This window comes from Carettochelys insculpta, chromosome 3 (assembly GCF_033958435.1).
Source record: "Carettochelys insculpta isolate YL-2023 chromosome 3, ASM3395843v1, whole genome shotgun sequence".
Lineage (NCBI taxonomy): Eukaryota > Metazoa > Chordata > Testudines > Carettochelyidae > Carettochelys > Carettochelys insculpta.
In genome coordinates this window covers 100,427,037-100,443,601 of record NC_134139.1, presented here as the reverse complement: position 1 = coordinate 100,443,601, position 16,565 = coordinate 100,427,037, and the positions used below count along the sequence as shown (strand labels likewise).

Below are 16,565 nucleotides of genomic sequence, written 5' to 3'. Positions count from 1 at the left end.
CAATAACTGAATAATCATGTTAATATTATATGTAATGCCAAAAAAAGAAAAGGATCTACCTACTCTGCCAGAGGCCATTTTGTCAAAATGATGATAAAGCCCCAGTTCATTCTTGGTTAGGGAAGTGATCTAATTATATCACAACTTATCAGTTAGCATTGTTTGAGGTATGAGTGTGGTTGGCATCAAACAAAGTGATTTAAAAGAGAAATTTTATGGACATTGCCTTACAGTCTGCCCTCAATTATGTGTTTGTGTGTGTTTATTATACTAACGGATATAGCAAAGGAAAAGCTGCAATTTGATCTTATAAACAGGATGTTCTTATAATGGGTGAGCTTAAATCTAAAAGTGCTGACAGATTGTTTATTCTGGCACTCTGCGAAAATATTCTGGCTAGTGTATTTGGTATTCTGATCGTATTTTTTGCATTTTTGTAATCCTTCCAAGGATGTAGGTACTAACGCCAGCTTAACCAGTTTTGTAGTGGCATGTAGCATTGGAAATGTTACCATCCGAGACCTTCAGGATGCTGTCAAGATTACAATTAAACATACCCTAGTCCAGGTAAGGAAAAACTGGTGTAGCCAGCCATAGAAGATTTCAAATTATATATGAGAGTGGTACAATCAGTGGTAGAAAAATAATCTTTGATTTTGTTGGGTTTGAGGAAGTGTTTCGGTAGAGAGCTAAAAATTACATTTGTTAATAAACATACACATAATCCAGCCTTTTGTAATCTTCTAAAATGTGGGTAACTTGACCTGTCCTGATGAAGTTTCCATGCTGAGAATACTTGAGACTTAATCAGATGGACTGATCATTTGTGTCAACATTTATAGTTTGAGGAAACTTCAGGTCGATATGAACTGTTGGACCAGACACAGGCCATTTTATTAACAGTACCTCAAAGAATTTTGTGATTTCTTAGTTTTCTGCAAGGAAGCAAAGGACTTTCAAAATGTGACCTATATTATTGATGGGAAACAGGAGCCCAGAAAACTCAATCTTTTGTCATGTTTTACTTATCAGTTACAAAAACCCCAATATGTGTCTCATTTGTCTTTTGGCCATGCTAGTGAAAACCAAGAGAAACCCCACTGAAGACAATGAAATCACACTGATGTCAAACACATTAAATGAGATCTTGGGGAAGGGAAAGGAGAAATATTATTTCATATTTCAGTCAGTGGAATAGCTGCCCATTATGAAATCCACTTCCAGGTCAAGTTAATTGGCCTCTAAGAAGATTCAGTAAGTTACTCCCTTCAGCTTTAGCCATCACTGGATGCTAGTTACCTGGAGAATCCCTTGGGAGACACTGAAGGAGCAAACAAGCAGAAGCATTTCTACTTACACCCTCACCTTACAAAGGCTTCACACATGCTTGACTTCAATGAGATTATTTGCATTCTGTAAAGTAAAGCATGTGTATAAATCTTTACGGGTTGATGTCCAGATTTAGGGCATGGCCATCTTTTTAATATGGTGGAGCCCTGATCCCTGACTGGAGCTTATAGACCCTACCACAGTCCAGATAACAATAATATTTCTCTCCAGTTTTTGTTTTGAAAATCTAAGTAATGGAATTCCTGATAAGTTTGTAGATTTTAATCAAATTTGTATTTTAATAGATAAAAATGTTCATTTTTATATTTATGTATATGTATTTAGGAGGAGCCTAATCCTACCTGTGTCTTCTGGGATACGAACAAAAACGGTAAGATTAAAAATACTGGCAATTATTTTATGCGCAGAATAAAGATGTGTCTGTTTTTAAATCAACATACACTGGAGAAGGTAGTGTTGCGGGATACACGGAATCCATTTTAGTTGAATACAAACACACAGTTTTGTAGGGTTTTTTGCCCCTTTTTCTCCTTATCAGTACAAAATAATAATTAGAAATTGGTGTGATAAAATAGAATACTATTCCTTTACTGGCAGACACTTCTCACTAGTGACAGCCTGCAGTAGAAATTCCCAGATAGAATGTTGCACCCAGTTTGAATATCATATTATGGGATTTGATGTACTCAGTGATGTTTTTTCATTTGAAAGCATACTAGATTTCATGTAAGGACCTTATGAGGCTGCCAAGGAAATTGTGCAGTGGTTTTGTGGATATTGTTTGCAATTGTAAGTGTGCATGTTGCTTGATTTTGTAGATGGTAATGGTGGCTGGAACTCCACAGGCTGCATTGCACAAGCAGAATCAAATGAGAATGAGACAGTTTGCGTATGCAATCACCTCACACACTTTGGGGTACTAATGGTAAGTGAATCTTCATTGTTTGCTGATTATCTGAAATGACAATATAATGGATTTATTTGGGGTAGGAGGTATGGCTGCAGAGTTGCATTGGTACACAGGAATCTTCTCTAAATAAAAATTGCCCCAGAACTAATCCTGAAAATAAAGTAACACAATGAGTCTTGTGCCTGGCTGGGTCCCAAGGTTGATATCACAGCACAAATAATAGGCAATAACGTATTGTGAGCTATAAGATAACTCCGAGTTACAGTGGTAGGCCACATATACGCTAGCAAGTCCTTTTGGAAAATCAGGCCTTGTTCCGAAAGAACAATTGGATCGTCCACACACAAAATGCACTCTTTTGAATTCCTTTTGCAGCAATATGGCGCTTCTTCTGGAGGCCCTTTTCCTCTGCCTTTTTCTGAAACATTATTTCAGAAAAAAGCATATATAGATGCTCTGGGGACCCTTTGCTTGAAAGACCAGGCCTCATGATGGTAAATTAGGGTGACCATCCATCCCATATTGGGCAGGACGGTCATGTATTTGGGTTCCCAAAAAGGCATCCTGGTGTTTTTTTTAAAAAGGGACTAATTGTCCCATATTTGGGCCCTACCCACAGCCTTGGGGAAGCAGAGGGAGCGTGGGCAGCTGCGGCTTCCCCAGGGCTCTGGAGCATCGCCAGCAGCTGCAGCTTTCCTGGGCTCCCAGGGATCTCCTGCACCTGCAGCTTTCCCAGGTTCCCAGGGAGTGCTGGTGGCTGCCACTTTCCTAGGTTCCTGGGGAGTGCCAGCAGCTGCCGCCTCCTTCCCAGCTCCCCAGGGCTTGGAGGAGCTGCTTCTCCCCTCCCATATGTCCCTGTCTCGTATTTGGGACAGGGAAATATGGTCTCCCCATGCTGGGTTTTTCAGTCCCTGGCGCTTTCTTTCGAAAGAGCAGAGGCTATATGGATGCTCTTTTACGAATGAGCAGATTGCGCTTTTAATCTGGTTTGATGTGTGCAAATGTGCTCCTTCGAAAGAAGAGCTTCCGGAAAAGATCTTGCAGAAGATCATCTTTCAAAAGATCGCTGTAGTGTAGACGCGGTCATCGTGATCAGACTCTGGTTCAAAAGAAGGTCATTATCCAGTGGACGTAAGCTAAATTCCATATTGGATCTCTGTCATTGCTGATGCAGAAAAAAATGATTGTTGAAGCAATATATTATTGATAAGATTCTGAAGACACTAGGGACCCAAGAGCCATAATATATTAAATACTAGGCAAAAGAATGCCCTTTGATCATTGTGCTGCCACAATACAGACAAGGAGAGGCAGAGAAGAAGAAAAGAGCATCAAAAACTGTCCCGTTCACTTCCACCAGCTACCAACACCTGCCCCTTCTGGGATCAGATCTGTGGCTCCAGAATCGGGCTGATCAGCCATCAGAAGACTCACAAATAGGAGCGTGACCTGAAGACATCCTACTTGATATCGAGTGACTGCCAAGAAGGATCAGTGCCACCCAACTGCCATCTCATTGCTGCTGGACCTCTGACATCATCAAAGGGGCACTCCAAAAATATTTAAAATGACAAGCATAATTTGACTTTATGTATCAGTTTATTCATCTGCAACAAAAGATGATCCCCATGTCAAGTTAGTCAGCTGTAGTCCAAAGTAACAATCACTTCTCTAATTCGCCTTAAGAGCACAAGCCAGCAAAAAATTATCTATGGTGTTTAGAGTCATGCAAGTCCAAAATGCCTTTTGATAAGACTCCAGAAGACAGATTTATACAAAGGAAATTGGGCGGAAGAGAAAAGCAGTATGTCACAGACAGCCAGAAAATGGTCCCTACCTCTGTGGTAGGGGGTTTCAGGATGGTTTAAAGAAAGGAGAACCTGGAACTGAGCATTAATGACTCTCTGTCTGCAGACAGATGGAGAAGATTGCAGAAGAGAGGGGAATTTACAGAGTGTGATGGAAGCCAATGTTGCATAGAGATCGCATGGGTTCGGAATCTAGCCAGTGAAAAAGAGAAATATGTAGGATTTTGAGAGTGTTAAAATAAAAGAGAATACTGTAGGATTAGATCAAGGATGAGAGAGAGAAGTAAAACTCTGATATAGAAAAATAGACACAAAGGCTGGGTCTACACTAGCAAGTTCTTTCGGAAAAGCAATCCCTTTTTCAAAAGAACCTGCGGTACATCCACACACAAAATGTGCTTTTTTGATCTGAAATCAGAAGAACACAGCAATTTTTCCAGTGGCGCTCTTCCTCTCCCAGATGAGGAAGAGTGCATTTTTGAAAAGATTCTTTCAGAAAAAAAGCGTGTAGACACCACGGGGGCTCTTTGTTCGAATGAGCAGTCCTCATGGTGTCAGATTTTTTGATCTCTGGCCCATTCTTCCAGAAGAGTGGAGGCTGTGTGGCTGTTCTCTATCAAAAGAGCAGATCAGTCTTTCGATCCGCTTTTTTTTTGCGTGGGAACTTGCTGTTTCAAAAGAAATGTTTTCAGAAGAGATCTTCCAGAAGAACTTCTTTCAAAAGATTGCTGTAGTGTAGACATAGCGAAAGTGAGAGAGATTTGAGCACCTGTGAGTCAACAGGTTGCAGATGAGAGATTTGTATTTATATTGTTAATGTTTATAAATATTAACTAACCAATATAGTTAGGAAAAAAAAAATCTTTATTTGCTGTGTTCTGTAAATGGTCTTCATTCAGCCCTGTAGCATTTTAATCTCGAATCAGTATGTTCCAGGTGCACCAACTCTACTGGAAGAAACTCCATCCAAAGGGAAATTGTGGTGGTGCAAAGCACGTGACAGGTCTGCTCTTCCAGGTGCCTGCAATAGAGCCTCCCAACTGGATGGCTCTGGTTAGAAGAAAGTATAGCCAGGATCAACAGAGCATGCACCAGGCACCCCCTGACACCTTGACCAGTACTCTTTATTCCACCCTCTTTTGCAGAAACCTCCAGGAATGGCTACATAGCAAACATAGTTTACCTTTACGTGGTGTGGTATTGCACTCTGAAATGTATATAGCCAGGCATGATGGAGTGAATCTAAATGTTTCAAAAGAAAAAATAGAAAAAGGAAGGAAAGGAAGGAAATTCATGCAGTCTTATTGGAAATGCTGATGATTTTGCAAAATCCTCTATCTTCTTGGGTTCCCACATCCTTAGCAACATTACCCAGTGTTGCGTTGCACTGCAGCTTTCTCTCTAACATTAACATTCCTTGACTCCAGAAACATTCTTCCAGGAAGGATGTTTGCTACTTGTGCGGGTACATGCGTTTTGATTTAACCAGTTTAACAAGGATATTTTAAAAAGAAAATTAAAAATATTTGAAATACGAGGAGTTAAAGTGAGGGAAAACAGGAAAATATTTTCCTTGCATATGATTTACAGTACTGGGGAACCATATATTTTAAAGTTTGGCTTCACTGCACCTCATAAAGTATTTGCTTTCTTTATATCTTGCTTGAATTTAAATAGGAAAAATGTCATAAGGCTTTTTGTCCTTTTGCAGACTAATTGCATTCTGTCTTTTCATGCTTATAGGAAAAACTGAGCTTTCTTTAAGATAATTTCAATAAGTTCTTTCTCCTGCTCTGATTTTTTTCTATGGCAAGTGAGAAGGAAGTCTAAATTGTGAAGATTTTTACATATATGTACATGGTTTTTGTGTTTTAATAATCATGCTTGAACTTCCACACAGATATTTAGTTACTTGCACAGGATATTCTCTGGATTTAAATGTACTGTCTTACAAGTGTTGCCCCTTTGACGACCAGATTTACTTGAGTCTTAGTATCGATTTCTCTACATTGGCACTGACTCTGAGGGACAAAAGAAGGTTGAGCAATAATGGAGGCTGACACATGGGTTTCTGGCCTGGACCTTGGGGATTCAGTCATTGACATATAGAACCATTAGGACACCATAGTGTCTGATATAGTCTGCCATGATGGAAGAAGCTTTGGTGAAGACTCTTGGAGAGGCTGTCCAGCTCTAATTGCCACACAGAACAGTTGGAGAATAAATATCAAGGGCTTGTCTTCACTTAACATGCTACAGCAGCTCAGATGCATAGCAACAGCACTTCAGTATGGACATTATTTATGTTGACTGAAGAGATTCTGCCACTGGGTTAGGTAATATTACTCAACCTTCTTTTGTCCCTCAGAGACAGTGTCAATGTAGAGAAATCAGTGCTAAGACCTAAGTAATCACAAGCCTTCATGGGGACAACCATTAGTTTGGCCACAACACAAGCTTACTTGCCCGGAAACTGTTCATTGGTAATGAATAATATCATAACTTGCAACATAAACAATCCATATGTACCAGCCAGGATTTGCCTGTGTAACGAATGTGCCAGCAGGAGCTCAATACTGCTGAAGGATTTGGGGAAGTGTCCTTCAGAGATCATTTGCATGAAAATGTAGAGGTGTGCATATGTAATGCCTTGTAAACAAAGCCTGATGGGAGCAGATGAAGCAATGACGTTTTGTCTATTGAAAACAGCATGTTCTTGTAAAGTCAAACAGTGTAAGAACTGTGAAATCTCACCAGTGCTTGAAGTTGTTGTGGGGGTATAGGGCAGTAATCACTGCTGTGTAAGATACAGATTGCAGAGGGCTCCCTCCATCTAAGCATTGTGAGATGAGAAAGTGGGGAGGCATAGTGGTTGAATCAGCTGGCTAGAAGCCTGCTGTAAATCAGGTTTCACTAGTTCTCCCTCCCCCACCCCCCAACTGTTCAAAGGTAGACCTAAAGATGGGTCTATAGTTATTCAATGAGAATCCAGCTTGGTAGATACTGAGATGCTGAATGCCACCATGAGCTGAAATCTCTGAGAGTGGGAATCAATGATAGCTGAAGCTACAGAGAGTTGGAATTACAGGGTTTTGCTGTAGGCAAAGTTATGTTTCCAAGTTATGATATTATTCATTACCAAAGAACACTTTCCAGGCAAGTAAGCTTGCTGTAGACAAAACTCACAAGACAGTAGCAGGTGACCGGAGGCTAGCCAGTAGGAGAAGCTGTGAGCGGCTGGCAGGAGCAACCAGCAGCTGGCTGGTAGGAGAAGTACTGGGCAGCTGGCCAGCAGGCATGATCAGTGGGTGGCTGGTGGGGCAGCTGACAGGGGCAAGCAGAATGCTGGACCAGCACAAAGTTTCTTTTGGAGCAACCAGCAGAAAGGTGGTAGGAGAAGCAGCAGGCAGCTGGCAGATGCAACCGGTGGCCGGCCGGTAGGAGAAACAGCAGATGGCCGGCAGGCACAACCGGTGGGCAGCCGGTAGGAGAAGTGGTGGGTGGCTGGTGGGGCAGCTGGCAGGGGTAAGCAGAACTCTGGACCAGCACAAAGTTTCTTTTGGAGCAACCAGCAGCCAGCCGGTAGGAGAAGCAGTGGGCAGCCAGCAGGCATGACCGGTGGGCGGCCATTGGGGCAGCTGGCAGGGGCAAGCGGAACATTGGACCAGCACAAAGTTTCTTTTGGAGTGACCAGTGGACGGCTGGTAGGAGAAGCAGAGAGCAGCTGGCAGGAGCAGCTGGCCAGTGGGGCAGCTTTCAGGGTCAAGCAGAATGCCGGACCAGCAGAAAGGTGGCATTGCCTCAGGTTCGATGAGGGAATGCATCAGGGTGATGTGTCAGGGCCTGCACAGACTGGATGGAGTTGTAAGTGAGGCATTTAAAGTGGACTATGGAGACAGTTTGTATGTGTGGATTGGCTATTTACACTGTTGGACTGGTGACCTTGAGAGGCAAAAGACACTGTTCAATCCATTTGAGCTGGGGCGGTTACTTGAGGGTTGATTATGTTCTGAGTGTGGTATTTTCCCAAGCTTATGCCATATGACTTTTCTCCCTCTTTATTAAAAGTTTCTTTTCTGCACTCAGACTCTGTGCTTGCAAGTGGGAAAGCATTGCTTCTCTGAGGCACCCAGAGGCGTGTGAATTTCCCAGGCTGCTGGGTAGGGCTTTGAGCCAGTTCTATGGGAGGTGGATGAAAAGGAACCCCTAGATGTTGAACCTGGTCCTGGCTGCTGCTGACTCCTTCTGGCAGAAGGGTTACACCTGACCCTCCTTAACCATATAGCTTCATGTGCTGACATGACTTCCTTCACACAACTCCATCTTTGCTGCCTCCAGACACAACTCGAGTCCCACCCAATTGCCACTCCGTGGCTTACATGCTGACGGTTCCTGACAAAGTGCTGTTCTCTCTCCTACTTTCCAAGATCTCCAGTATGTATGACGGTTCCCTTCCTTCTGTCTCCTCAGAGAAGATGATTATCTCTGTAGCATTCTGGGTGGGCTGTGGAGGCTCACTTCAATGACCAAAACATGGACTCCCAGAGAACCCAATATACACATAAACATCCTGGAGCTCTGAGCTGTGAGAAGAGCATGAGAGTCTTTCCTTTTCTTCATCTGCTTCCATGATGGTCACATCACATCAGACAGCACCGCCACTGTTTTTACGTCAACAAACAGAGGGACAAGGTCATCTGCACTGTAGGCAGAAGTGTAGGCAGAAGTCTCTGGAACTTGTGCATCACTCAACATGTCCTCTTGTCTTCATGTCCCCCTGGCGATCTACCTTAAAATGAATGTGTTCTTCAGCTGTATAGGACATTCTTTCTAGCATTAGGAAGGACTGAACCACATGTTGTTCTCAGGACAAGTGATGACATTTATCATCATAGGGTCAACAAAAGGGGTTTTACCAGAATCAGATGGGATAGCCCTCATACTGGACTACATTCTGTCATCCAAATAATCAGGTCATACTCTGAATTCTTTGAAAGTATACCTGGTTGCAAGTAGTGCATTCCAGCCTACAGTGGAAGGTTTCTTTACCTACACAAACCCACTAAGCAACATCAGAACCTTCTCACCTATTCAGTCGGTAGCTCCTCAGAGGGACTTGACTCTTGTTCTCTCTGTGCTAATGAAGATTCCCTTTGGACTTCTAGTATTATGTTCTATGGCCCTCCTTTCCATGGAAGTTGTTCTTGTTGCTGCCATTCCCACAGTAATAGCTGGCAAAGGGACAGGTCATCTCCACCCAGAGAATCTCCAAATGCATTTTGGCATGTATCAAATTCTGCTACCAGCTGTCTTGTATACTTCTCCCTGCAGGGTTTCAGCTCACTTCACAAGGGCTCAGGCTTTTACCTTGGAACTTCCTTCAGAATGTGTAGCTTGCTGACATATGTAGAGTTGTGTACGTATCTTTGCTATGCATTATGACTGGGTGTAAGACTCGGTGGATTCATCCTTTGATGTGGTGGACCTTCATACTACTGTTTCATCCCATTCTCATACCTTCTTCCACCTAGGCTGGGTCTACATGGAGCTGCTCTCACAGCAGCTTCATGCTAATGAGCAGTCTCGCAATTGCAAATGGCTGCTCATTAGCATAGTTGCACTGCTAATTATCACAGCTGCGCAAGATTTCACTTTCAGCTGAGGGTGGTGTCGACAGTAAACATGGCATGTGGACATGCCTCTGCTGGCTAAACTCCCCTCTGTCGCCAGTCCCTTATGCCTGAGGTATACACATAGGTATTACTTGTTCATCTCCCTCAGTGGAATACAATAGGGACCATCATTCAAAGAAGAAGAGGAGGTTACTTTCATGTAACCTGATGTTCTCTGAGATGTGTGGTTCCCAGTTGTATTTCACATCCTGCCCTCCTTTCCCTCTGCTGTGGATCTGCGGCGATGAAGGAACTAGAAACAAGGTCAATCCACCACACTATTTATCACTTGGGAGAGAAGCATGAGTCATCCCAGGGCATATGTGTGGCCCAACAGGCACTGCTTTTCAAATTGTCCAACTCCAAGCACATGGTGTGCGTGCATAACTCTCAGTAGAATATGGACGGGGCCACATGTGTTGAAGCACCTCAAGTTACAAGTAAGTAATCTCTTATGGTACAATGTTTTCTGCTGATCCCAGCTGTAACACTATTTTGGCACAATATTTTCAATGGATGTGGGAAGGAAGTCAGAGGTGTAGCAACTTATACCAACTATTCAGTAAACTCAGCCTCTAGCATTGGGATTATTGCTAAAGGGCTCTAGAATTCGTTCTTGTCTTCTCACGAACAAACGTCATGCTAATGCTGCAACGTATGCCTCTTTCTCTTCCCTCATATAGGACCTCCAGAGAACTGCTGCACAAATAGATCCACGAAATACCAAAGTCCTCACCTTTATCACCTATATTGGCTGTGGGATATCTGCCATATTTTCAGCTGCAACTCTTCTGACATATATTGCTTTTGAGTAAGTATTTGTGTTGTCAAAATAACTCAAATCAGCTAACCACAGGCCAGGACTTTTGTTTGATGGGGCATGGCAGCCACGTATCTCATGAAAAGTGGCTGAACATCACTGTGCTATCATGTTAGATCAGGAATGTTTTTGCAGAAGTCCAAGCCCAGATTCTCTCTTCCTACTCTGGCTACTTTGTGTTGCTCAGGCTGGACAAAACAGCAGAATCTTGGTCGCAAATAATCTTCTTATGGGGCATAATGTGTCCTTTCATTAGATTTTTTTTTCCAAAGACACGTTGCTCTATCTTATTTTGAAATTCCCTATTTAGGCCTCATAGTTCCTAAATATAGCAGGAAAAATCCTGCCCTTTCAGACTGGAGACTTTCAATAGAGAGGGGAAGTGAGATGAAGATATGCCTTCTGTACAACAATTCTGAAGACAACCTTCGGAAGTGGCAGGGTAGCTTGGGGATAAGGAGACTCTGCAGTGGCACAGTACGGGGAAATATGGAAAAGAGAGGTGAAGTGAAGTTATATCAGCTTCCAGCCACGCAATCACAAGAAGAATCCTGGTGTTACTGGGCAGGGTGGCTCATAAAGGGGGTGATTATATAATGAGGAACTATGTGGATAACTGAAAAAGGACTCATTTTCCTGCATTCTGCACAGTTCCTGTGGTATAACGCTTTGGTCCAAAAGAATACATAATCTGCTGGGTAGGTTTCCAGTAAATAAACCATAGTATGCAGTAATTAGAAGGAAAATATATTTGATTTTGAAATTCATTAGGATTTTACAAAGCACATAGAATGAGACCCTGTGTTGGAGTGTGTGCCATTTAAAAAACCTGGAATGAACTTTAAGAACAAATAAGAAACTAGCTTTTGGTCACTCCTACTTTTTTAAAGCTTTTTACTTACATTTGTCTATGTTATTCAATGAAACACAAAACATGTTTGAAAATGTAATTTGTGGGGGTGTTTAATATATATGTTACATTATGTTATTTATAAATTAATAATAAGTACATTATAAATACATAATACATATTAATAGATGCATAATAAAATAATAAATACGAAAATGATAATAATATGTGAATGAATTGTTGCTGCTGATCATGACTAGCTGTGGTTTTCTGCCTAAAAATGCAACAGAGGAGTTCATTAATAGCCCATTAAAGTCCATGCCATTATGCATTATTGCTTCTTTCGTTTAGCATCAAGAAGAGACCGTAGCTCCTCATTTCTTTTGACACCTTATAGACTAACAGATTTTTTTGGAGCATAAGCTTCTGTGGCCAAAGACCCGCTTTGTCAGGTGCATCACGGCTAACGTGTATAACAACTAACATAACTACCCCTCTAATACTTGTCATTTCCTTTGTAAATTGGTAAGCACACCTGCTAGAAATATCTTAGTAATTTTGGCTACTTAACATACGCGTCTGTTTTTGTCTCTTTAGGAAGTTACGAAGAGATTACCCCTCCAAAATCTTAATGAACTTGAGCACAGCCTTGCTCTTTCTCAATCTGGTCTTCCTGCTTGATAGTTGGATTGCATCATTCAACATAGAAGGCCTCTGCATAGCCATTGCTGCTCTTCTGCACTTTTTCCTTCTGGCCTCCTTTACGTGGATGGGACTGGAAGCAATCCATATGTACATTGCTCTAGTAAAAGTTTTCAACACCTACATACGGCGATACATACTGAAATTTTGCATTATTGGCTGGGGTATGTGTGAGGACATATATTTCATATATAGTGTATATTTTTTCAATTATTATGTATTATTGTGTATTCCAGTAGTGCCAAGAGGCCCCACATGAGGTTATAACCCCACTGTGCTAGGCACTCAAAAATGTTGGAGCTGAGTTAATAACTGACTTTTTGATTCAATGGCAAAGCTAAAAAAATGCAGAAGAGAAAAATTTCAGGAGGAAAAAAAATGTTTAAGCCAAATGGAAATGATTTTTTTCAAGTTTTGTTTATGTCTTACACTTTTTTGTTTGTCCATTTTAGTGAACTTCACTAAACTGTTAAATGAAATATCAAAAGAAATCAAACCAAGATTTACTGAGCTTCTGTCTGGTGCCTCAACCACAAGTAAAATATATTACTGAAAAATAACTACAATTAATGAAAGAAGGCTTTTCTTCATTTTTTTTCTATAGCAGTGACCGTTGGCTTCTGTCAGGCATGCTGCCTGAATATGTCTGTTGTGTTTAAATTAATACAGACCTACACAAAACCATTGGCTTCATGAACAGAGTAGTGATCGCATTCCAATTTCTATTTGGCAGGTTCCATGGGATGATGATAACTGTCATGACTGGTACCTTTGCTGGTAATCTCAGCAGAGGGAACAAGGATTACTTGGTCAGTGAAACTGATCCTGAGGGGTAGTTTCTCCAGCATAGGGATCAGCCCAGTGTAAGAGACTTACACTAGGGATAAGTTTACACTACAGCGCTCTGTCAACAGCACTGTCAGAAGAGATTCCCTTACAAACCTTCTGTCAACAGACTGCGACCACACACTAAAAGCAGATTGAAAGAGCACTCCGCTCCATCGACAGAGCAGCTGCACTGCACGGCTGCTTTCTTGGCAAAACAGGCACCCAGAAGCAGAGCAGACAGGACTGCCCATTGTTCTGGATACCTTGTCTGTTGAGAGAAGGCCCCCCAGAACATCCACCCAAGCTTTTATTTGTTTACAGACTGTAGACAAAACATATTTTGTGTCTGGACATTCCACCAGTTTTGTCGAGAAACTCGGAGTTTTGTTGGCAAAACTCACTAGTATAACTGTAGCCTAAGGCTTCTTGCGTTGTATCTCTGTGGACAGAGGGCTTCAGTATAGCTTTCAGTTCAGCACTTTTCTCAAACACTATGTTTATATTGCACAGGGAAAATATAGAGAACTTGTGTTTATGCAGCTAGAGAATACAGCTTGAACCTGACTGGTGCTGAACCAGAGAATTTGCCAGACCACAGGAGGTCAATGTTATCTATCAGCATTACCAGCACTTCCACTGCTTACTGGGCTCTTAGAAGACATTTAAGGGTAAATTAGAGCTAAATAACAGCACAGAACCCTAAGAGCCAGGACTGGTGGTGGTGCACAAACTTTATGGAACCGTGGGAAACTTGGCCACGCCCCTGGATAAAAGGAGATCCAGCTAACTAAAATCGCGCCGGATGTTGCTGGACCACAGAATGCCAGACTAGAGAGGTTCAACCTGTATAAATTCCTGTAACTGTATCAACTGTGCAGCTGTACATTGTAGCTGAAGCAATAAACGATACAAAAGTTCTTTTCATACACAAGGATAGATGGGCTGGGAATCTGGGACGGTGTGTTGTTGTTCAGGTTCCAGTTCTCCGTTTGCTTCTTGTATGAGCTTAAACAAATCATGTAAGCCAATGTTGTCAAGTATGGGGCACCTAAATCCATATTTGGACACCTGGATGCTCAGCACTTCTGAAAAATCAGTATAATATGATAATTAACCTTTCTGTGCTCCCAGCAACACTTTCAAACCCACGAGTCTACTTACGTTATGCATCTAAATAAAAGAGGACTCGTTTTTTTTAAAGGTATTGTCCACTTGTAGCTCCTACTGATTTCAACAGCACTCATCAGTGCTCAGCATCTCTGGAAAAATGAGACTGCTTTAATTTATTTGCCTCTGTATGGATCTGGGAGCCAAACTTTAAACACTTTTACTTTACTTTTCCTTTTTTGTAATAATATTTATTAAGACTTATAAAGCACTTGGAGATCTTTGGCACTTTGACCTTTATATAATTTGTGAGAAATCATTAATTTCATACTTCTCTTCCATGCTGTGGTATGACAGACATATCTGGAGTTATATGGTTACCTCAAGAGACTGCACTAAAGCAAACATTTTTAGCTCTTTTGCTCATCAGTAATGCAGCTGTGTCTGAAAGTTTCTGATGCTTCATGTTTTGAAAACAAAAACCACAATAGGTTTCTCTTGTATTACAGGTTTACCTGCAGTAGTCGTAGCAATAGTATTAGCAAGCACAAATACAAATGCAAGTTATGTCTATGGCAAAAATATATATGGCAGAAATGCTAAAGAGCAAGGAGGAGATGATTTGTAAGTTGTTTTTTTAAAAAAATATCTTTTATTGTTCTTTGTATGCATTTTGTGAAGGTGGAAGAGGCCAAACTAGCATTTGTTAATATTCTCCTAAAGTTTGTAGATAAAGAACAAGAAGAGGGTCTGATCATTACCTTCTAATTTGTTTGCTTCTGAAGCCCTATAAAATCAATAAGAAATCAGAAGCAATTGTGCATTCTCAAAAGCCATGTAGAAGATATCCCTATGATGCTGAAAAGCTGTGTCTACACTTGCATTCCTCTTTTGAAAGAGGCATACAAATGAAGAAAATTGAAAATGCAAATGAGGCACAGATTTACATGTCTGTCACCTCATTTGCATAATCTCTTTTTGGAAGAGTTTCTTTCTAAAGAAAGAAAGCAAGCAGTGTACATGGCTCTTTCGAAATGAACCTGATCTTCAATAAAGCCCCATGTACACTACTTTCTTTCTTTCAAAAGAAGCTCTTCTGAAATGAGATTATGCAAATGAGGTGCCTGGTATGTAAATCAGTGCCTCATTTCCATTTTCAATTTCCTTCATTTGCATGGCTCTTTCAAAAGAGGAAGGCAAGTGTAGACACTGCTAAAGTTAATAGCTCACAGCTTTACTGTTTCACCCAAAAAATTACTCGGTTTGGTTTTGTCTTGATTTTTTTCACTTTTTGATGGAAATAAAAGATTGGGCAGGGAGAAAGAGGCTGCTTAATAATCACGTTTCCTTTGTAAATGTTAGTCTTCTCACAATGTAAGCTACCTAGCATGTCTGTCTACCACATTTTTATGTACACATTCCAAATAATCTCAGAGAAGCTTCTTTTCTTACCATCTCTTACAATATTGTCAATGCCTTGCATGATAAAAAATTACATTGAAGAAAGCGGCTTTGTCACTTATCTTTAACATTCCATTTCTCATAGGCATCCATTTACAGCCAGTGAGAGTGATCAGTTTGTTAGTGGGTAGTGTTAGTGGTAGTATTGACTAGCATGCTACTATCTTAAGCTTAAGTAGTAGGAGAGCTGAGTTTTTGATGCTGGTGGCCCCGTTTTCAGTATCATCTGAGACCTCTATGTATGTGCTGCTAGTTTGTTGCATGGATAAGCAATGTTCTATCTTGATCCTGAAGCGATTTAAATTATAGTAGAGTCCTGCATGGTTGGGCTGTAGACCCTGCAGGCTACACCTGTATGGCCAATATGAATTTTGTGTACACTAAGTATATCCCATAGGTATCTGGCAAGATACAAGTGTGTTCCTCAGTTACTTAAAGAGGCCTTGGAGCTTCACCCTGCTTATAGAAATAAAATGGTCACAGGTTTGGTTTTTCCACAAGAGAAATCTTATCTGTTCAGCAATGGAGACAGATGTAGATAAGTTTTTTTTTTTTCATGTCATGATTTAAATAACTAAAAAGGAACATAGCTTTTAGTGTGTAAGAATGACTTGTGGCTTTTTTTTTTTTCTTTTCTTAAAAACAGCTGCTGGATCAAGGATAAAGTTGTCTTTTATGTGACTTGTGCTGGTTACTTCGGAATTATGTTTCTTATGAACATAGCCATGTTCGTGGTGGTGATGGTGCAGATCTGCGGGCGGAATGGGAAGAGAAGCAATCGGACCCTCCGGGAAGAGGTCCTGAGGAACCTTCGTAGCGTGGTCAGCCTGACCTTCCTGTTGGGCATGACATGGGGTTTTGCCTTTTTTGCATGGGGCCCCTTAAATCTCCCTTTCATGTACCTCTTTGCATTATTCAATTCATTGCAAGGTAAGAAGAATTCCAAGGTAAAGATTGAACTGCTGCTGTTTTGTGAGGAAGTGGTTCTAGCACTTTGACCAGGGACTCAGAACCAGTTTCTTAGAATCTGTCTCTGGTATTAATTTTTCACTGCGTA

General features: G+C 41.2%; 1 protein-coding gene across 5 annotated transcripts in view; it reads left to right on the top strand.

Annotated features, from left to right (window-relative positions):
- ADGRG6 (adhesion G protein-coupled receptor G6) overlaps positions 1-16,565 on the top strand; it is a 163,773-nt gene that overhangs the window by 127,305 nt on the left and 19,903 nt on the right. For all 5 annotated transcript variants that reach the window (XM_074988723.1, XM_074988724.1, XM_074988726.1 and 2 more), the window contains 7 exons: positions 451-567; positions 1,675-1,720; positions 2,169-2,275; positions 10,424-10,551; positions 12,008-12,276; positions 14,557-14,671; positions 16,155-16,438. In XM_074988723.1, coding sequence (XP_074844824.1) covers positions 451-567; positions 1,675-1,720; positions 2,169-2,275; positions 10,424-10,551; positions 12,008-12,276; positions 14,557-14,671; positions 16,155-16,438 — 1,066 coding nt within the window. The remainder of the gene's footprint in view (positions 1-450; positions 568-1,674; positions 1,721-2,168; positions 2,276-10,423; positions 10,552-12,007; positions 12,277-14,556; positions 14,672-16,154; positions 16,439-16,565) is intronic.